We start from the raw sequence: 22960 nt of genomic DNA, 5'->3' as shown, positions 1-22960 counted from the left end.
TCTCCTTGTCCCCAGTTACATTTCTCCTGCCTCATTTTCTAGCGGTCCTATATCCCCTCATCTCTCTTTTATTTTTTACCTGCCTGAAAAAGCTTTTACTATCCACTTTGATATTATTTGCTAGCTTGCTTTCATATTTCATCATTTCCTTTCATGATTCTTTTAGTTGCTCTGTAGGTTTTTAAAAATTTTCTAATCCTCTATCTTCCCACTAATTTTTGTTTCGTTGTATGCCCTCTCTTTTATTTTTACATTAGCTATGACGTCCCTTGTCAGCCACAGTTGTACTATTTTGCCATTTAAGTATCTCTTCATTTTTGGAATACACATATCCTGCATAATCCTAATTTTCCCCAGAAACAGATGCCACTGCTACTCTGCTGACATCCCTGCCAACAGCTCCTTCCAATTTACTTTGGCCAACTCCTCTCTCATACCACTGTAATTTCCCTTACTCCACTGAAATACTGTTACGTCAGACTTTACTTTCTCCCTATCAAATTTCAAGTTGAACTCAATCATATTGTGATCACTGGTTCCTAAGGGTTCTTTTACCTTAAGCTTCCATATCACCTCCAGGTCATTACATATCACCCAATCCAGTATAGCTGATCCCCTAGGAAGCTCAATGACAATCTGTTCTAAAAACCCATCAACAAACTCACTCTCTTGAGATCCATTACCTTCCTGATTTTCCCAATCAACCTGCATGTTAAAATCTCTCATGACTATCACATGCCTTTTCTGTTTCCTGTTGTAATCTGTGGTCCACCTCCCAGATACTGTTGGGAGGCCTGTATATAACTGCCATTAATGCCCTTTTACTCTTAGTAACTCTTTCTTAACTCAACCCACAAGGATTCAACATCTTCAATCCTATGTCACATCTTTCTACTGATTTGATGCCTTCCTATCCCTCCGATACAATGTGTAGCCTTGGACATTCAGCTTCCAACTACAACCATCCTTCAGCCACGATTCAGTGATGGCCTCAACATCATACCTGGCAAGATGTATTAGTGCAACAAGATCATCCACCTTATTTCGTATACTCAGTGCATGAGATACAACACCTTGAGTACTGTATTTGCTACCCTTTTTGATTCTGCATCCCTAATGTACTGAAACTCACCCTGTTGGCTGCAACTATGTGCTGCCTGCCCTTCCTGACAGTCTGACTGCATGCTATCTTTACTTTTTTACTACCTGTCCTATCCTGAGTCACATCTCTCTGGTTCCCAGCCCCCTGCCAAATTAGTTTAAACCCTCCCCAACAGCTCTATCAAACCTGCCCACAAGAATATTGGTCTCCCTTGGGTTCAGGTGCAACCCTTCACTTTTGAACAGGTCATGCCTTCTCCAGAAGAGATCCCAATGATCCAACTACCTGAAACACTGCCCCCTGCACCAGCTTCTCAGCCACGTATTTACCTGCCAAATAATCCTCTTTCTACCCTCACTGGTGCGTGGCACAGGCAGCAATCCAGAAATTACTACCCTGGAGATCCTGCATCTCAGCTTTCTATCCAGCTCTCTAAAATCTCTTTTCAGAACCTATAGCATTGTACCAATATGTACAAAATATACTAAGGCGTCTGGCTGCTCTCCCACCCTCTCCAAATTGTTGTGAAAGTGATCTGTGGTATCCCTGACCCTGGCACCTGGGAGGCAATATACCCTCCGGGTGTCCTGTTCACATCCATAGAATCTCCAGTCTGTTCTTCTCACTATTGAGTCTACAATCAATACCGCTCCCTTCTGCACCACGGACCCATGCTCAGTGCCTGTCACCTGGTCGCCGTGGCATTCCCCCAGGAGGTCATCCCCCACAAAAGTATCCAAAGCAGTATACTTATTTTTGAGGGAAATAGCCACAGGTGTGGTCTGCTCTCACTGCCTGTTTATATTTCAATTCCTCCTGACAGCCAGCTACTTGCCTCCTGCAACTTTGGGGTGACTACTTCCCTGTTAGGGAGATGAGGCAGAGTACAGGGCTACGGTAGGAAACTCTGTCACATGGTGCGAGCAGAATCATCTGCAGCTTAATGTGAAAAAGACTAAGGAGCTGGTGGTGGACCTGAGGAGGGCTAAGGCACTGGTGACCCCTGTTTCCATCCAAGGGGTCAGTGTGGACATAGTAGAGGATTACAAATACCTGGGGATATGAATGGACAATAAACTGGACCAGTCAAAGAACACTGAGGCTGTCTACAAGAAGGGTCAGAGCCATCTCTATTTCCTGAGGAGACTGAGGTCCTTTAACATCTGCCGGATGATGCTGAGGATGTTCTATGAGGCTGTGGTGGCCAGTGCTATCATGTTTGTTGTTGTGTGCTGTGGCAGCAGGCTGAGGGTAGCAGACACCAACAGAATCAACAAACTGATTCGTAAGGCCAGTGATGTTGTGGGGGTGGAACTGGACTCTCTGACGGTGGTGTCCAAAAAGAGGATGCTGTCCAAGTTGCGTGCCATCTTTGACAATGACTCCCATCCACTCCATAATGTACTGGTTAGTCAAGAGTACATTCAACCAGAGACTCATTCCACCGCGATGTAACACTGAGCGTCATAAGAAGTCATTCCTACTTGTGGCCATCAAACTTTACAACTCCTCCCTTGGAGTGTCAGACACCCTGAACCAAAAGGCTGGTCCTGGACTTAATTCCACTTGGCATGATTAACTTATCTTTATTTAATTATTTATGGTTTTATATTGCTATATTTCTTCACTATTTTTGGTTGGTGCAGCTGTAACAAAACCCAATTTCCCTCAGGATCAATAAAGTATGTCTGTCTGTCTGTCTGTAACTCTGATCACCATAAGACACCCCCACCCAGGTGATCCAGCTGTGGTTGATCAAGCCACAACTTGAGTTCAGGTAGCATGTGCTGCACATTTCCATGGGCTTGCTACCTTCATCCTGAGCCATCTAGAGGCTTTCTCTGCTGCCTTGATATGTGCAGATGGCTCGCTATCTCCTTGTACTAGTGATGCCCATTATGCTGAGGGCTCTGTAAAGAGACTGCCAGGCGAAGCTCCTGCAGCCCACTTCAATGGGCCTGCACTTTGCTTTCCATCCCTGCCTCTGACAGTTGCTGACCAGTTCCTCATATCTGGCAAGCCTCATCTCATGGGCCTCCTCCAGACACCCCCTCCCACGGCACTGTCAGCTGCAGCAGGATGTTTTGTTGCCTCTGAGACCAGGAGGATGTTTGGTCTCAGGTGACCTTGATGATGTGCTGTGGAAACTTTAGTTGTTTCTCCAGGTCATGAGTTGCCAGATGTGAGGTGGTGCCAGAATCACTGGGGGTGGCTTTACTCTTGCTTCTGGTTGCTCTCCAGCTCTCACAAAGGTGATGATTCAATTGCAGGGTTGAGCTTATCTGCTAATACAGATTCTTAAGATTGCTTCTGCAAGGGTCTTCAAATCCTGGTCATGTCTCCAGTGGTATCGGTCGTCTCCAAGAGCTTTCAGGCAACAGATCAGGATGTGCTCTGAGGTTGCTCTCCTGGAACACAACAGACAGGCTGGAGCATCAACTTTCCCCCAGCTGTGCAGGTTGGATGGACTGGCCAAGATATCATACACTTGATTCAGTGCAGCTCTGAAAATGAAGATTTGGAGAATGGAATCATCGAAGGCATTATATGAAAGCAGTCCATTTTCTACATTAGGTGTCTGTGTTGAATTTGTTCATTTGCAGTAGATCAAAAGAACACGGCATCATTCACCGTATTAGTTCCTCTGTCAATAACTATTAGAAACTAATACACAGCTTTTTGTACTGCAGTAATGTTGATAGTGTTCTAATTTGTTCTGTATTTCAGTTAAATACATAATTTGTTACTCAATGAAATGGTAGTTTATCTTTTTTTTACCTTTTTAACTATCTCCATGAAACTTTGGCTAATTGGGCCAAAATGTACAGATGTGTCCCAATTAGCTGGAATCCATTGTATATAATATAAAATTTAAATAAGTAGTGAAAAAGAGAGCAAAAATCATGAGATAGTTTGGTTCTTCCCACTTCCTTCAAACAAAAGGTGTAGCCATGGGCACTCGCACGGGTCCCAGCTATGCCTGCCTTTCTGTTAGCTCAGTGTAGTCTATGTTCCAAGACTACACTAGTGGCCATCTGCACTTTTCCTACACTATATCGACGACCACATTGGTGCTGCTTCCTGCACCCATGCCTAACTTGTTGATTTCATCCACTTTACATCCAACTTCCACCCTACCCTCAAATTTACTTGGTCTATTTCCGACACCTTCCTCCCCTTTCTCTGTCGCTCTTCTGGAGATAGCTTATCTACTGATGTGTATTATAAACCCACGGTCTCTCAGAGCTGCCTGGACCATACCTCCTCCCACCCTGTTACTTGCAAAAACACCATCCCCTTCTCTCAATTCCTCGGTTTCTGCTGCATCTGTTCTCAGGATGAGGCTTTTCATTCTAGAGCAAAGGAAATGTCCTCCATCTTCAAAGAAAGGAGCTTCCCTTCCTCCATCATCAACGTTGCCTTCACCCGTATCTCTCCATTTCACTCACATCTGCCCTCACCCCATCCTCCCCCTACCCTACCAGGGACAGGGCTCCTCTTGTCCTCACCTACCAACATACCAGCTTCCGCGTTCAGCACATAATTCTCCGCAACTTCTGCCATTTCCAATGGGATCCAGCCACCAAGCACATCTTTCCCTTCGCCCCCCCCCACCCCCACTTTCTGGAGGGTTCCCTCCGTACATGACTCCCCTTTGACCATTTGTCCCTCCCCACTGATCTCCCTCCTGGCATATACCTTTGCAAGCAGAACAAGTGCTACACCTGCACCTCCTCCCTCACAACCATTCATGGCCCCAAACAGTCCTTCCAGGTGAGGCGACACTTCACCTGTGAGCCTGTTGTGGTCATTTACTGTGTCTGGTGCTCCTGGTGTGGCCTCCTGTATATCAGTGAGACCCGATGTAGACTGGAATACCGTTTCACCGAACGCCTATGCTCTGTCCGCCAGAAAAAAGCAGGATCTCCCAGTGGCCCCCATTTTAATTCCACTTCCCATTCTGATATGTCTATTCAGGGCCTCCTCTACCGTCATGATGAGGCCACACTCAGGTTGGAGGAGCAACACCTTATATTCCATCTGGGTAGCCCCCTACCTGATGGCATGAACATTGATTTATCAAACTCCTGATAATGCCCCCCCTTTACCATTCCCAATAACCTTTTCCCACTCTCACCTTATCTCCTTGATGCCCATCACCCCCCACTGGTGCTCCTTCCACCCCCTTTTTTTTTCCATGGCCTTCTGTCCTCTCCTATCAGATTCCCCCTTCTCCAGCCCTGTATCTCTTCACCAATCAACTTCCCAGCTATTTACTTCACACCTCCCCCTCCCAGTTTCACCTATCACCTTGTGTTTCTCCATCCCCTCCCCTCCCCATATCTTTTTTTTCTCTGCTCCTGTTGAAGAGTCTCGGCCTGAAATGTCGACTATACTCCTTTCCATAGATACTGCCTGGCCTGCTGAGTTCCTGCAGCATTTTGTGCTTGTTAGTGAGATAGTGTTCATGGTTTCATCGTCTATTCACAACTCTGGTGGAAGGGAGAAAGAAACCGTTCCTAAAACATTTAGTGTGTATCTTCAGGCTCCTGTACCATCTCCCTGATGATAGCAATGAGAAGAGGGCATGTCCTGGGTGGTGGGGGTCCTTAATGATGGATGCTGCCTTTTTGTGGTACCACCTTTTGAAGATGTCCTCAATGGTGTGGAGGCTAGTGCCCATGATGGAGCTGGCTGAAACAACAACCCTCTGCAGCTTTTTCCAGTCCAGTACATTGTCACTTCCATACTAGATGGTGATACAAACAATTAGAAATAAAAATACTTTACAAGAACTGACTACTTAAAAACCTTAAACCACTCAGTAACTGTTTCGCTGGGTTAGCTAGCAGTTAGAGCTTTGAAGAAATCACATTGCAGTTCTTCTAAATGACCTTCTGATAAAGTTTCCCCCAAAGCAAGATGTTATTGCCTTTTCTGCAACACTTCTTTTCCTCTTCTGATCGAGGGCAATTGCTCTGGGAAAACTGGAAATCCAGGATGTGGTACTCATGGACTGATTATTGGGTCCAAGATGTAATTTCATATTAACTCGTGTACTGATCATTAGGGGCTAACAGATATTTCCAGCTGAACAAATGTTGGTGTCAACAAATAAGTTAGAAGCTGTAATATGCATCCAAATTCATGGTGCTGCTTTTTTACTGTTGGTTTTGTCACCACAGCTCCCAATCAGCGACTGGAACCAGTGAAGCTGCCAGGAGTTATATCTTGTTTACTAAGTCTGCTTTGTGCAGCTTTAAATCTAATCCGTGGATTTCATGCAGTGGAAAATTTATTTCAGGTGAGATTTCCTCCAGTCATGTGTTTACTTTCTTAATTAAATTTCAAGTTAAATGTCTTTCGTGCATCATGTTTAAGGACCAACATAAATACAGATCATTTTGTTTTAATTTTCCATCTTTCAATCCCAATACAAATATTTTCAGTCTTGTCTGAGAGGTGACCAACAGTGCTCTGCAGCACTGGCAAAAGGAGAATCTGAGACTAAGCTGACCCTTATAGTTGTCAGGCACAGAATAATCCACCCACGGAAGGCATGGGGTAGTGAATATGTGGAATCCATCACACAGATAGACCTCGAGGCCAGGTCATTGGATAGAGATTCAGTGGCCACTTGTTAGCTACTGAGTATATGTTCATTGAGTTCTGCTGCTGTTGCCCATCCACTTCAAGGATCAAAATGTTGTGCATTCAGAGATGCTCTTCTGCACACTACTGTTGTAACATGCAGTTATTTGAGTTAGTCACCTTCCTGTTAATGTGAACTAGTCTGGCCATTCTCCTCTGACCTCCCTCATTAGCAAGCTGTTTTAACCCATAGAACTGCTGCTCACTGGATTCCTTTTTGCATCATTTCCTGTAAACTCTTGAGACTGGCACCAACAATCATTCCATGGTCAAAATCACTCAGATCCTATTTCCTCCCCCTTCTGCTGTTTAGTCTGAACAACAATTGAACTTCTTGGCCAAGTATTAATGAGCAGGAATACAGGGGTACCTAATGAAGTGGCCACTGAGTGTATGTAAAATGGTGGTTGATAGGTACTAGATTAGTAAGGGTGTCAAAGGTTACAGGGAGAAGGTGGAAGAATGAGGTTGAGAGGGTTAATAAATTAGCCATGATGGAATGGTGGAGCGTACTCAATGAGCCAAATGCCCTGATTCTGGTCTATTTGCTCTATTTCTTATGGTCTAGAATAGAATTGGCAGAGTCCTTACTTCTGCTTTTAAGTGGTATAGAGCAAAGGATATTAATAAACCTTAGAAAGAAGAGAATTCTCATTAAGTTCTGAGCTCAAGTAATGAACCTTATTAAGTGGAGGCAGGCTGTGGTTGATGGTTGCAACTGAGTATGACATTAAATTAAATAGTTCTGATGTAATTACTTCTAAGCACATTGAGCAATTGTTTTCATTCACCTCCTGGAATATGTGAGTGTGTTGAGCCTGTTTTAAATAGCATAATATGGAAAGTGTAAATTATAACATGTCTTGCTTCTGCAAAAACAATCATTATTCAATCAACATCAAGGTGAATTGCTGTCCCTAGGATATGCAGCTGTGTGTATCTGTCTCTGTAATATGTATGATCATTACATATACACTCAGGGTCACTTTATTAGCTATACCTGTACATCTGTGCATTAATGCAAATATCCAATCAGCCAATCACATGGCAGTAACTCAATGCATAAAACCATGCAAACATGGTTAAGAGGTTTAGTTGTTGTTCTTCCCCATCATGTGATATAAGTAAGTGACTGTGGAATGATTGTTGGTGCCAGACAGGGTGGTTTAAGTATCTCAGAAACTGCTGGTCTCCTGGGATTTTCACACACAGCAGTCTCTAGAGTTTACAGTAAATAGTGTGAAAAACAAAATACATCTGTGAGCAACAGTTCTGTAGGAAAAACATGCCTTGTTAATGAGAGTCCAAGGAGAATGGCTAGACTGGTTCAAGGTGACAGGAAGGCAATATTAACTGAAGGAACCACACATTATAACTGTGATGCGCACAACATGTTGAGCCTTGAAGTGAATGGGTTACAGCAGCAGCAGAAGACCATATACATACATTCATTGGCCACTTTTTGAGGTACAGGAGATACCTGATAAGGGGGCCACTGAGTGTATATTAATTAGCTTTCTCTTCTAATTCTTCGAGGGGTTTGTGATAGTGACACAACCCTATTCAAATATGATACATTTCTAGCAGTGATGGGTGCAGTAAATGATCTTTAAAGCAGTGGCACTGTTCTATATGCTACTTCAAGGTGAATGCCTGAGATGTAATATACATTGTGAAAATGAGAGGCATTGATTGTGTGAATAGTCAGCGGCTTTTTGCCAGGGCTGAAGTGGCTAGCGTGAGAAGGCACAGTTTTAAGGTGCTTGGATGTAGGTACAGAGGAGATGTCATGTGTAAGTTTTTTATGCAGAGAGTGGTGAGTGAGTGGAATGGGCTGCCAGCGACAGTGGTGGAGGTGGATACGATGGGGTCTTTTAAGAGACTCCTGGATAGGTACATGGAGCTCAGAAAAAGAGAGGCCTATGAGTAACCCTCGGTAATTTCTAAAGTCAGTACATGTTCGGCACAGCTTTGTGGACCAAAAGGCCTGTATTGTGCTGTAGGTTTTCTGTGTTTTTAAAACTGTTCTCTTGACCCAAGCCTGTTTTACATTGAGCTTTTGATCATTTATTCCTTCTTAATATATTGGCTTGAATAGAAACTAAATTGATCAACATTGTCAATCCATTTGAAGCAAGTTGGCAGTAAACAAATGTATTAACTTTTTAACAGTTTTAAATGCAACCTTTCACAGAGAGGGATTGTGAATTGTTGAATAGAGCAAGCAATTCTATTTTTCAAATGTATTTAGAATGATTTTCCATTAGAAATCAAATAGGTTTTTGACCTAGATTTGAAGAGGTGATCACAAGCAAGACTATTAGTAGTAGTTGATAGAGAATTGTGTGCAGTTCTGGTCTCCTACCTACAGGAAATATATCAATAATCTTGGAAGAGTACAGAGAAAATTTGTAATGATGTTGTTAGGACTTGAGGACTGGAGTTATAGGGAAAGTTCAAGGTACATTTATGTCACCATATACTAAAGTCATAGACTCACTCATTGAAAAGTTCAGCACAGAAGCAGGCTGTTCAGTCCATCTAGTCCATGCCAAAACCATTAAACTGTCTACACGCATCGACCTGCATTGGGACTATACTATCCATACCCCTACCGTCCATTAATGTATCCAAACTTTGTTTAAACTTTGAAATCAAGCTTGCATGCATCAAAACTGCCGGCAGTTTGTTCCATGCTCTCACTACCCTCTGAGCGAAGAAGTTTCCCTTTGTAAACTTTTCACCTTTCACCCTTAAACCATGACCTCTGGTTGTAGTCCCACCCAACTTCCATGGAAAAAGCTTGCTTGCTTTTACTTTATACTCCTCATAATTTTATGTACCTCTATTAAATTTCTCCTTAATTTTCTATGTTCCAGTGAATGAAGTCCTAACCTATTCAGTCTTTCCTTATAACTCAAGTCCTTCAGATCCAGCAACATCCTTGTAAATTTTCTCAGTACTCTTTAAACCTTATTTACATCTTTCCTGTAGGTCTGTAACCCAAACTGCACAGAATACTCCAAATTAGGCCTCACCAATGTCTTATACAACTTCAACATAACATGCCCACTGATCTCCCACCTGGCACTTGCCCTTGCAAGTGGAGTTGCTCCCTACGCAACTCCCTTGTCCATTCATCCCTCCCCACTGATATCCCTTCTGGCAAGTGAAACAAGTGCTACACCTGCCCATGTACTTCCTCCCTCACTACCATTCAGGGCCCCAAACAGTCCTTTCTGATAAGGTGACATTTTACTATGTCTGGTGCTCTTGATGTGTCCTCCTGTGTATCAGTGAGACCCGATGTAGGTTGGGAGATTGCTTTGCCAAGCACCTATGCTCCATCCGCCGGAAGAAGTGGGATCTGCCAGTGGCCACCCATTTTAATTCCACTTCCTATTCCCATTCCGATATGTCTATCCATGGCCTCTACTGTTGCGATGAGGCCACACTCAGGTTGGAGGAACAACACTTTCTATTGTGTCTAGGTAGCCTCTAACCTGATGGCATGAATATCGATTTCTCGAGCTTCCGGTAATGCCCCCCCTCACCATTTCCCATCCCTTACCTGCCTATCACCTCCCTCTGATGCTCTTCCCCCTTTTCCTTCTTCCATGGCTTTCTGTCCTCCCCTATTAGATTGGCTCTTCTCTAGCCCTGTATCTCTTTCACCAATGAACTTCCCAACTCTTTACTTCACTATTCCCCCTCCCAGTTTCACCTATCATCTGTTGTTTCTCCCACTCCTCCCCACACCTTTTAAATCTATTCTTCATTTTTTTCTCACCAGTACTGCTGAAGGATCTTAGCCCAAAATTTCGACTGTACTCTTTTCCACAGGTTCCTCTAGCATTTTGTTTGTGTTGCTTGGATTTCCATCATCTGCAGATTTTCTCTTGTTTGTGATCCCTTCTCCTGTACTCAGTATTCTGATTTATGAAGGCCAATGTGCCAAAAAGTTTTCTTTATGACCCTATCTACTTGTACTTCCACGTTCAATTATATATGGACCTGTATTCCCAGATTCCTTTGTTCTACCACACTCCTCAGTGTCCTGCCATTCACTGTGTAAGGCTCAGCCTGATTGGTTCTACTGAAGTGCAAAACTTCATCTACATTAAATTCCATCTGCCATTTTTCAGCCCATTTTTTCCAGCTGATGCAGATCCCTCTGCAATCCATGATACCCTTCCTCACTGTCCACTACACTCCTAATTTTGGTGTCATCCCCAAATTTGCTGATCCAGTTAACTACATTACCATCCAGATCGTTGATATAGATGACAAACAACAACAGACGAAGTATTGATCCCTGCAGCATTCCATTAGTCACAAACCTCCGATCAGAGAGGCAAGCAATTACTACCACCCTCTTGCTTCTCCCACAAACCTGATGTCTAATCTAACTTACTACCTCATCTTGAATGTCGAGCAACAACCTTCTTGAACAACAGCCCATGTGGGACATTGTCAAACGTCTTAAGTTCATGTAGACAATGTTCACTGCCTTGCTTTCATCTATTTTCTCGGTTATTTTCTCAAAAGACTCAATAAGATTAGTTGGACATGACCTACCATGCACAAAGCTATGCTGACTATCTTTAATCAGTCCATGTCTATCCAAATACTTATATGCCTTAGAATACCTTCCAGTAACTTTCCACTACTGATGTCAGACTCACCAGCCTGTAATCTCCTGGTTTATGTTTGGAGCCTTTCTTAAACAGTGCACCAGCATTGGCTATCCTCTAATCCTCTGGTACATCGCCTGTCACTAAGGACGATTTAAATTACTCTGCTAGGGCCCCAGCAATTTCTGCATTTGCTTCCAGTAGGGTACTCTGAGATTCATTTTCCTACAGAAATACAATAGAATCAATGAAAAACTACACACAAATGAAGATTGACAACCAATACACAAGAGACAAGCTGTACAAATACAAATAATAAATAAATAACTTCAAGAACTTGAGTTGTAAAGTTCTTGAAAGTGAGTCCACAGGCTGTTGAATCAGTTCAGTATTGAGGTGAGTAAAGTTATCCACACTGAATTAAAAGGTTAGGAAGTTTGAATAGGTACAGGGATGAATGAGATTTGGAGGGATAGGTAGATGGGACTAGGCAGAACATCAGTTTGGCATGGACTACATAAGCCTGTTTCTACACTGCAGTACTCTATGACTCCAAATAAGAAAGGACTGCATTCAAAGTACAATGTTACCAATGTAAGGAAGTTGCTAAACACAGGAGTACTTAAAAACACCTGATACTTTTTGTGACATCACTGTCCTCCACCATAGTTTGTAACTTGTAATTGAGATATTGACACACTGAGGCAATGTCTCAGAATACAAGAATGTCCCTTTATAAGAGAGATGAAGAGGAATTTCTTTAGCCAGAGGGTGGTGTAAGAGGGGAGAAAGGCAAAAGAAAGGACATTATAGGCCAGTGCTTGGGAAGCCTTGGAGTCCATTATCAAAGTTAGCATAGTTTCTGTAAAGGGAAATCTTGCCTGACAAATCTGTTAGAATTCTTTGAGGAAGTAACAAGCAGGGTGGACAAAGGAGAGGCAGTGGATGTCATTTACTTGGATTTTCAGAAGGTGTTTGAAAAGGTGCCACACATGAAGCTGATTAACAAGATAAAATCCTTTGGCGTTACAGGAAATATGCTAGTATGTATAGAGGAAGGTGCCTTTTCTGGAGGGGTCAATATTGGGACCACTACTTTTCACACTGTTTGTTGATGATTTAGGTAATGGAGTTGATGGCTTTGTTGCAAAGTTTGCGGATGATAGGAAGATATGTATCATATCTAGCCAGGGCTGAAATGGTTAGCACGAGAGGGCACAGTTTTAAGGTGCTTGGAAGTAGGTACAGAGGAGTGTCAGGGGTAAGTTTTTTTACGCAGAGAGTGGTGAGTGCATGGAATAAGCTGCTGGCGACAGTGGTGGAGGCAGATATGATAGTGTCTTTTAAGAGACTCCTGGACAGGTATATGGCACTCGGAAGGATAATGGTAACCATAGGTAATTTCTCAGGTAAGGACATGTTCAGCACAGCTTGTGGGCCAAAGGACCTGTATTGTGCTGTAGGTTTTCTATGTTTCTATGATATGTGGAGGGGTATGTAGTGCTGAAGAAGCAATGCGGGTCTTAGACAAATTGGAAGAATGGGCAAAAAAGTAGCAGATAGAATGGTTTTGGGAAATATACAGTATGATGCTGCATTTTGGTAAAGGAACAATAGTGCAGACTATTATCTAAATGGGGAGAAGGTTTGAACATCAGGGGTGTAGAGACACCTAGGAGTCCTTGTGCAAGACTCTCAGAAGGTTAATTTACAGATTGAGTCTGTGGTAAAGAAGGCAAATGCAATGTTGGCATTGATTTCAAGGGGAATAGAATAAAAAAGCAAGGAGATAAAACTGAGCCTCTATAAGACACTAGTCAGGCCACACTTTGAGTACTGTCAATGCTTTTGGGCTGCATTCGCAGAAAGGATGTGTTGTCATTGGAGTCCAGGGGGGTTAATGTATGAGGAGCGTTTGGCAACTTTGGACCTGTACTCACTGGAATTTAGAAGAACACATGGTAATCTCGTTGAAACTTACCAAATGTTGAAAGGACTAGATAGAGTGGATGTGGAGAGGATGTTTCCTGTAGTTGGGCTATCTAGGACTGAAGGGCACAGTTTCAAAATTGAGGAGTGACCCTTTAAAACAGAGGTAAGGAGGAATATTTTTAGCCAGAGAGTAGTGAATCTGTGGAATACTCTGCCACAAACTGCAGTGGAGGCCAAGTTCGTGGGTATATTTAAGGGGAAAGTTGATCATTTCCTGATTGGTCAGGGCATCAAAGGATATGGTGAGAAGGCAAGTGTATGGGTTTGAGTGGGATCTGAGATCAGCCATGATGGAATGATAGAGCAAACATGATGGGCCAAATGACCTAATTCTGCTCCTATGTCTTATAGTCTAACAGGAGTAAAGAGAGATGAAGCATTCTGAGTAGAGATTTGTCTTGGTAAGATGAATAAGATGTTTGACAATCAAGATGACATTAGCTGTTTAAGTAGAGAGAGACTACATGGAATCATGCAGATTCCTTTGGGTGGGAGAGTTATTTTAGCCTCGCAGAAACTAGTTGGGAGTAGAGGCACATTGGGGAAAAAATGGGGTGAAGTACAGTTCATGACTAGTGCAACTTGACGTTTGAGTGATTAAAGGAAGTTATTCTAACCCTATAGTCATAATTGCTGCAGCTACAGTTAGGCTGTGTTAATTTAGGCTCTCAGCAGTCCAAGTATATTGGAACTGGAAAGACAGATTTCTACAGTGAGCACATTTCGAGTGCTATGATGAAGGGTATTTCAAATTCTAAAATGAACTAATTAAAAAAATACTTGTATGCAATTGCAATAAAAGTTAGGTTAATAAAACTAAAATAGAGTGAAGACTGGAAGTATAAAAATATTGAATCCCCTCCATGGTAATTAACATATTTGATAAATTCTATGAGTAATTCCAGTTAACAGCAAGATGATTAACACTTCTAAATCAAACTATGTGATTTGTGATAGTATTATGAGGATCAGAAATTGTTAATGTTTCTTTATTGGCATAATTCTGATACAATGGAATGTATGTTTTACTGATCCAAGACAGATAATGTGATATGTGGGAGTGGTGTGGAAATTTTGTGTTTGTTACCTTTATTTAACAAGAGTTGGGAAGAAACTTTTCTTCCTTGAAGAGATAAAGATAATTGGATATCTTTCGGAGCAAATATGGGTATGGGGAAGGGAGTGCAAATTGCTAAATATATATTTACTTTGCTGTGTATTATTATAAATTAAACTTTTATGTAGATTTTCATGATGATCATTTATATCTTATGGTGTTATGATCAGCCTTTAGCACTGGGTCTGGCAGTTCAAGAAGATAAGCATAGACATTAAATGCTGCCATTGCCAACAGCATCCACCTCCAGAAAAATGAACAACTAAATAAGATGACTTAATACAAAATGAACTTATGCAGCCAGGATTATGATATTGATCGGTTAATCTGTTTCTGAGATTGGAAAATATATCAGTCATGATGAATGGTGGAGAAGACTCAGTGGGCTGAATGGCCTAATTCTGCTCATGTGTGTTACGGTCTTATGGATATTTCCGTCACCTGAATAATATTAATTTCAATCACTAATGTGGGTACATTATTCACACCAAGTCGAGAAGAAATAATGTTTTCACTGCCTATTTATAGTGCAGCTGATACACGTAGCATCCAATGCATGAACTATTGTGCATTAGTGGTTAATTAGTATTCAAAATGATTATCTAAGTTTGTAAATTTTTGATATTTAAATATGTTGATGGGCATGGAGCAAAGACAGGAATGTGGAGTAGGGCCTCATATTATCCATAATCCTGTTAAATGTTGAATTAGCTTCATGAGGCTAAATGGCCAACTCCTGTTCCTGAAAGTGAAAATGGAAAAATCTAAAGATGCTCAAAATGTCAAACTGCTGGGAACACTCAACAAGCCAGGCAGTATCTGAGGAACAAGAAGCCACTTAATATTTTAGGTCAGTGATTCTTTCCAAACAATTAGGGACACATGTTTAGATGAATCACTGCAGCTAACTACAACAACACCTCCCAAACCTGCAGTTTATATTATAAAGAAGGATAAGGTCAACAGGCACTCTGGAGCACCAATACCTGCGAATACAAGAGGAATGTCATCTTTATTCAGAAGTATATTCTCCAACAGCACTTACTTCACTAGGACTATAGCAGTTCAAGAAGATCATCATGGACATTCTCTGACATTAAACCTATTGAAACTATCGACATTAAGTGCTGCCCTTCAAATAGCATCCACCTCCTGAAAACGAGTGAACAAATAAATAAGGTGACTTAACTCAAAACAAATATCTGCAGCCAGGAATATAATATTGATCAGTTAGTCTGTTTCAGAAATTGGGAGATAAATATTGGCCAAGGGAACAGAAATGTTTCCCCCTTCTAATTTATAATGGTGATGAGATATTTTGAATTATGTGTAGAGGTAGATGGGGCTTTGGTTTAATATCTCATCAAAAGATAGCCCTCCCCTAGATCTTTAGACCCAATTGCTGGATTAGAATGGGTCTACAAGAGGTAAGTGAGCTACTCAGTTCTCCTACAAACTGAGGAAATATCTTAATGGCTCTTCTTGGTTCTGGGTAGAAATGGAAAAATGGGAGAAGCATTGTGAGGTTATAGTTCTGGGCAAGATTGGTTATTTTAGTTTCATATTCCTCTGTAATTGCTATTTATTGTACTCTTTGGAGTATCCAACAATATGTTTTCAATGTGACCTCTCTAAAAATATCTTGTTTTATTTCAGAAATTTAGGTGATTTTGTTTCTACCTTCACATAGCAGGAAAAGTAAACAAATTCAAAGGAAGTAGTGTCTTACCCTTTACAAAGATTTTTCAGATTTATTTTGGTAGTTTTAAAATGGACACAATATTTATTGAAAAGTGTGCCATTGAATCATGCTAAGCACAGAGTTCTTGATCCTGGGATGCTTTCTGTTGATTCATTATTTAGCTCAGTGGCAACATGTTTCTCTATAAGTCAGAAGATTATTATTTCAAATTGCAGTTCAGTAACTGAACTGGCATTTCAGTGATAGAGACCCTCCAGAGGTGATACCATTTTGATGTGACACTAAGCTGTTGCATTTTGGGTGTTGTAAAAGATCACATGACATGGACATGTTAAAGTCCTGCTCAACCAATTAATTAACTATTCCTCTCAAAGCCAATGTTACTTTAATGGTGTTTTGGAAATTCTACAGATTTTCTGTTCAGGTTCAAGATTGTTTAATATATTTTCCAGTACAGAAGTGTAAAGGAGAATGAAATAAGTAATTGTTAGTTCAGCTCCATTGCAGCACAAAAGATACACAATAAGATAAAGAACACAATAATAATAAAAAAGAACATATTACATTTAAACACATAAGTCAGGTACAGGAGTGCCTGTAAATAAGGAGCACTACTACTACCACGTCAACTCAGGCCTAGGGAGCTGGTGTCGGGCACGATGATGGACTGCCCACTCCTCCCTCTCCCTCATCAGTGTGTTCAGTTCATCTACATTAGTTGCACCGCTATCTTCTAGGAGCATGTTGACCGTAGTCTTGGGAGGGCGCCCAGGGTTCATCCTCCCATGCTTGGGCTCCCATGTGATGACTAGGCTGGCAGGTAGCTCAGGGTGGCATAGACAGTGCCCCGCTAGTTGCAGTCTTCTTGCCCCGATTTTAGTGGTGAGCGTCGGTAGGTTGTCATAGAGCTCAACGTTCGTCATGTGCTGTTGCCAACACACGTCAAGAGCCATTCGGAGCATTCGTGTATAGCAATCATCTAGTGACTTTCGTATGGTCTTGTTGAGTGTCCACGTCTCGCATCCATACGTGAGAATGGACTCTATGACTGCTATGAAGATCCTCTTTTTGAGCCCTCTGGTCAGGTTCAACCTCCAGATTTCCTTCATGTTGTTCATAGCCCTCCATCCCAGCACTTTCCATATCTTCACGTCCTTCTCCGAACTCATCATTCTTGACCCGAGGTACTTGAAGTCTAAGACTTTCTTAATGGTATCGTTCTTTACGGTCTTGAGAGTACCTTCATCACAGTTGAACACCATGTACTCTGTCTTTTTAGCATTTAGGTGAAGTCCAATTATATTGCACTCAATTTCCACTTTTGTCAGTAGCTGCTGTGCTTCCTCCATCTGGTCAGAGAGCAGGACTATGTCATCTGCAAAACTGAGATCTGTGAGCTTAACTGGTCTGACCCTTTTGGTTTGTCCTGGTTTTATGGTAAAACCAAGCTTGTCATGATCCTTGGTAGTTTGATGTAGAGTGTAATCAAGGATGATTATAAAGATGTAGGGTGCCAGAGTGTCTCCTTGCAGCACACCAGCTAGGAGCTCGAACACTGCTGTTTCTCTGTCTGGTGATACAACTTTTGCCATGGTCTCGATGTAGCTGGACTCTATTGCTCTCAGTAGATGGTCTGGCTTTCAGGATCTTCAGCATTTTACCTCGATGAATGGAGTCAAAAGCTTTACGAAAATTGATGAAAGTAAGCATGGCTGATAGGTTGTTCTTCTTGACTTCCTCGATGATTCTATGAAGAGCAAGTATTTGCATTACTGTTGTGCACTTCTGCTGAAAACCATTCTGATTGAATCTTGCTCAGAGTCAATGGCGGTGCGAATCCTGTTCAAGATCATCCGATTGTATAGCTTTGCTAAGATGCAGGTCAAGCTGATACCGCGGTAATTATCTGTCTTCATGAGGGATCCAGACTTGGGGACAGGGATAGTTTTTGAGAGTGACCACTGTTCTGGTTTGTCGCCTTTCATCAGTGCTGTGTTACATATATCCAGCAAGATGTCATCCAGGTTGTAGTTCTTCAGGACATCTGGTGGTATCCCATCTGGTCCAGCGCTCCTTCCCTGTTTGAGTGCATATTTAGCCTTCTTCAGTTCCTCAATGGTGAATGGGCCATGTCCTCTTCTTCTTCCATATGGAGACTGACAGGAAATGACAATGTAGTGGTGGTTGGGAGTGTTGAGGGGTTGATCTGCTTTACTGCTTGGGGGGAGTAACTGTCCTGGTTATTGCATTGTCTGTATGGAATATTGTTGTAAATAATTGGCTTTCCATTACTTCATTTCTGCACTGATTACCTTTCAAAAGTTCAATGTCTACAAGGGTTTAGGACATGATGAGCTGTAAAAGTTGTTCTTCAATTCATGAACTCATTTCTTAAGTTCCTCTTACCAGCTGTAAAACTAAATTACTTTTAACTTGTTAGTAGAAGAATGGTTTTAAGGATATATAATTCACAGTTAGTCTTGAGTTACTGGCATTGCACAGGTCATTCAGAAATTTAAATGATTTATTTTAGTTATCTTTGTATTGTACTTTTTCACTATGGGTTAAATTAAATGGAGTAAATTTCATAACTGGGCCAGTTCTGGTGACGATGTGAGCTTGATGGCATGTACAGTCCTGAAAAATAATTCATCTAGAACAAGTTAGAGTGGGAGAATCTGAGGGAGGACAGAGTTGGGTGAGAGTGTTCTAACAGTTAGTTTCTCTGCCACCTGTGCTGCTCTCTAATCTCCTGGCTGGGGTGGCAGCCAACTATATTGTCCTTGACATGTCTTTGTAACTGGCCACTGGGCAAATCCACTACAATTATTTCCAGCACGACTCTTTCCTTTCCTTACTGGTGGAAAGTGCTTGGCTCAGTGCCGTTCCCCAAGGGCTTTTGCAGTCAGTCCAGACTTAGTCATGCATAAAATTATTGGCACCACTCTTCTGAGCTTCAGCATGTTGGCATCTAGTATGTTGTTACACAGTTCATGAAAGCGCAAGGGAACTTGGACTTGTTGAGTGCGCCCTAAATCTATGAAACATTCTGCATTTTCTCATTACGTTGCACTGGGATACAAAATACATACTTATGATCTTTGATTTTAATAGTATGCTGTTGCTGTCTTCAAAGGATGAAAGTAATCTGTTCTGCTGTTTGAGAATTTAAAACAACTTAGTTGTAAGCTAGATAAATTCTTAAGTCTAATGCAGTGTAATCTGTAATGTTTTCACTCATTTCAGATAAAAAATTTTGTATAGGTGATGAATGAGGCCCTCTGCTGGAATGATATACCATATGTATATTATGTTTCTTTTACTGATTATACATGTATAAAATCACCAGGTTTAGAGATAGAGTGAATGTACATGTTCTTTTCCCCAGGGAAACAGAATCAATAACTAGAGGGTATAGGATTAAGGTGATAGGGCTAAGATTTAAGAGGGACTTGAGGGGCAACGTCGTCATGCAGAAGGTGGTATGTACATGGAATAAGTTACCAGAGGAAATATTTGATACACTTAAAAAGTCATATGTTTAAGAATGTGGATAAGAGAAGTTTAAAGGTATATGGGCCAAGCATGGGTAAATGGGATTAACTTGATGGGGCACGATGGATAAAATGGGCCAAAGGACCTGTTTCTGTGCTATATGACTCTGATTCTATTTTCTCTTATTCTGTGCCAATAGGCACCCTAAGGCCAGCAGTGCACTTAATTCGCACTGACATAATGACTGTTTTACTTCTGAATATAAAACAGTGAAATATTGTCATGGGCAACGGAGTTGAGCCTGTCACACTATCAAAGTCATTACATATCATTCAGAAACTGTGTCACTCAAACTCAAGGAAACTAAACTCTCCTTCCGTCCTAGTACAGATGGAAGGTATACTGAGAAAATCAGTGTACTACGTACTGAAAGTAGGGAAGCTTCCTAATGGTACTTCATTAGCATTGCCAATACTAAACTCGTAGTTTACTTTGGGGGCATAGAAGACTGCCAGATGGTGGAATCCGGAGCAAACAAACAAGCTGCTGGAGGAACTCAGCAGGTCAGACAATGTCTGTACATGGAATGGAGAGTCAAGACCCCTCAACTTGACATAGTCCAGATGAAGTGTCTCAGCCTATGAGGTATTATGTAATTAAACCATTTTTCCCAGTATGAATCAAATTGTTCCAACTTATGATTAACAAATGCTGTTATCTTCTCCATTTTGTAAATGTCCATTGTAATTTCCATCCATGTGTTTAAAGTTGGACTCTCCTATGATAGCCATTTCCTAGTAAGAGTTTTTACCAGCCACCAACAGTATATCCATTAAATATTTATCTCTTTTCTACCATTCTTGAGGTATATACCCAAAATATATGGTCTTTCTTTCTAAGGGTATTTCACATTTAAAGATGTCTTGAAGGGCATTATGTATCCCACTCCAACAGTCTTTGATAATGCGGCATTCCCAGAAAATAAGATAATGGTTTGCATTTTGACTTCCACAATTTCTCCAGCAAACAGGGAGGTTACTATCATAATGGGATTTTTGAGAGGATGTACTAAAATATCTTATCAAGTTTTTCCATCCAAGCTTCCTCCATTTCTGTGAACTGGTACACTTCCATTAATGCCTCCATATTATTGTCCATTCTTCCTCAGATATAATTATTCCTCCTTCCTTCTCCCATTTTGTTTTAATGTATGAGGTCAAATGTATTTTAAGATTTGACAAACCCTTATACACGCTTGAAATGATTCTACTACCGTTATCTGAATTATATGCTTTTCTAAATAGCTCTATCAAACATGTACTTGCCTTGGTTACATTTTTAACGCTCTTATTAACATATTGTCGCATCTGTAAATACCGATAAAAGTCTTATTTTTCTTGTAAGTGTTTCTCTTCAAGCATTTCGAAACTGAACAATGTTCCTTCTTTCATTATATTACAAAGAACTGTTATTCCTTTTGCTGTCCAGTCCTTAAATCTAGCATCCAGTTTATTTGGTGTAAAATCCGAATCATATGCGCACCATTTATGAATTGCAATATCTCCTTCTAATTTATATTCTTTTATAATAGCTTTCCAAATTTTAAGAGTCCATTTCACCCACGGGTTATCAATAGTATTTATGTAACTTTGTAGGTTGTTATCAGCCAAAATTACCTGTATGGAGATGGAAAGTATCCCTCAACACCAGCTCCCAGCAGCATCTCTACTTTCTGCGAAGGCTGAGGAAAGTCCATCTCCCACCCCCCATCCTTATCACATTCTACAGGGGATGTATTGAGAGCATCCTGAGCAGCTGTATCACTGTCTGGTTCGGAAATTGCACCATTTTGGATCGCAAAACACTGCAGCGGATAGTGAGGTCAGCTGATAAGATCATCGAGGTCTCTCTTCCCGCTAATATGGACATTTACGCTACACACTGCATCCGCAAAGCAAACAGCATTATGAAGGACCCCACGCATCCCTCATACAAATTCTTCTCCCTCCTGCCATCTGGGAAAAGGCACCGAAGCATTTGGGCGCTCACGACCAGACTATGTAACAGTTTCTTCCCCCAAGCCAACAGACTCCTCAATACCCAGAGCCTGAACTGACATCAGCTTATTGCTCTCTACTGTGTCTATTGTCTTGTTTATTATTTATTGTAAAGCCTGCACTGTTTTGTGCACTTTATGCAGTCCTGGGTAGGTCTGTAGTCTAGTGTAGTTTTTTTCTGTGGTGCTGTCACATAGTTCAGTGTAGTTTTTGTATTGTTTCATGTAGCACCATGGTCCTGAAAAACATTGTCTCGTTTTTACTGTGTACTGTACCAGCAGTTATGGTTGAAATGATAATAAAAAGTGACTTGACTTGACTCTCCTTAGTGCTTTTCCATTGAGCGTCATATGACAAGTTGCACCAGCATATCACAGCTCTCAACTGTGCTGCAAAATAATAATCTTCTAAGAGAAGGTAGGCCCTATCCCCCCACTTTTCCTTGGCTAATTACAAAGTTTTAAGGTGAACTTTAGGCTTTTTACCTTGCCATATATGTCCTGATAACATTTTGTTCCATTCATTGAATTGATTTTGGTTAATCTCTATTGGTAGGGTCTGAAAGAGATTATAATAGTCTGGGCAGTATATTCATTTTAATGGATTCAATCCTTGAACTGAGACTAAAAAAAGGAATTAGGTTCCATCTTGTTATATCTTCCTTAATTTTTTTAATATTTAGGCGATAATTGCATTCTGATAATTTTGCAAAATCTTTTGGCATAATGATGCCCAAATATCTGAAAGATTCCATTTGCCATGCCCAGGGATATCTACTCTCAATTTCTCTTGGTGGGCTATAGTTATATGAAAGTAATTGGGTTTTATCTATGTTGATCTTATATCCTGATAATTGACCATATTGTTCAAATGATTGCATCAATTTAGGTGAAGAGTATGTTGGTTGTCCTAGATAGGTCAAAATATCATCTGCGTAACAGGCCAATTTATGCTCTGTCCCTTTAATAGTGATTCCCCTGATATCTTCATTTTGTCTGATGTATTGAGCTAATGGTTCCAGATATAATGCAAAGAGTAGTGGTGACCATGCACAGCCCTGTCTCGTGTCCCTTTCTAGGGTAAAACTATTTGATAAATATCCATTGATTTTAATCCTAGCAGTAGGATTGTCATATAGTGCCTGTATAGTTCTAGTAATTTTGTCATGTAAACTAAATCTATGTGAAACTCTTGTAAAAAAAAATCCAA

The 22960-nt window shown here is 41.1% G+C and overlaps 1 protein-coding gene across 7 annotated transcripts in view; it reads left to right on the top strand.

Moving 5' to 3' along the window:
* The window catches only part of sec22a (SEC22 homolog A, vesicle trafficking protein), a 145132-nt gene that overhangs the window by 77502 nt on the left and 44670 nt on the right, over window positions 1-22960 (top strand). For all 7 annotated transcript variants that reach the window (XR_009511710.1, XM_059967672.1, XM_059967673.1 and 4 more), the window contains one exon: window positions 6289-6407. Coding sequence is in view for 6 of the 7 variants with exons in the window: in XM_059967672.1 (XP_059823655.1) it covers window positions 6289-6407 (119 nt within the window). In the remaining variant the exon portion in view is untranslated. The remainder of the gene's footprint in view (window positions 1-6288; window positions 6408-22960) is intronic.

The sequence above is a fragment of the Hypanus sabinus genome, chromosome 4 (genome assembly GCF_030144855.1).
Source record: "Hypanus sabinus isolate sHypSab1 chromosome 4, sHypSab1.hap1, whole genome shotgun sequence".
Lineage (NCBI taxonomy): Eukaryota > Metazoa > Chordata > Chondrichthyes > Myliobatiformes > Dasyatidae > Hypanus > Hypanus sabinus.
Note: the sequence above shows the minus strand (reverse complement) of the source record. Positions and strands in the feature narration are given on the sequence as shown.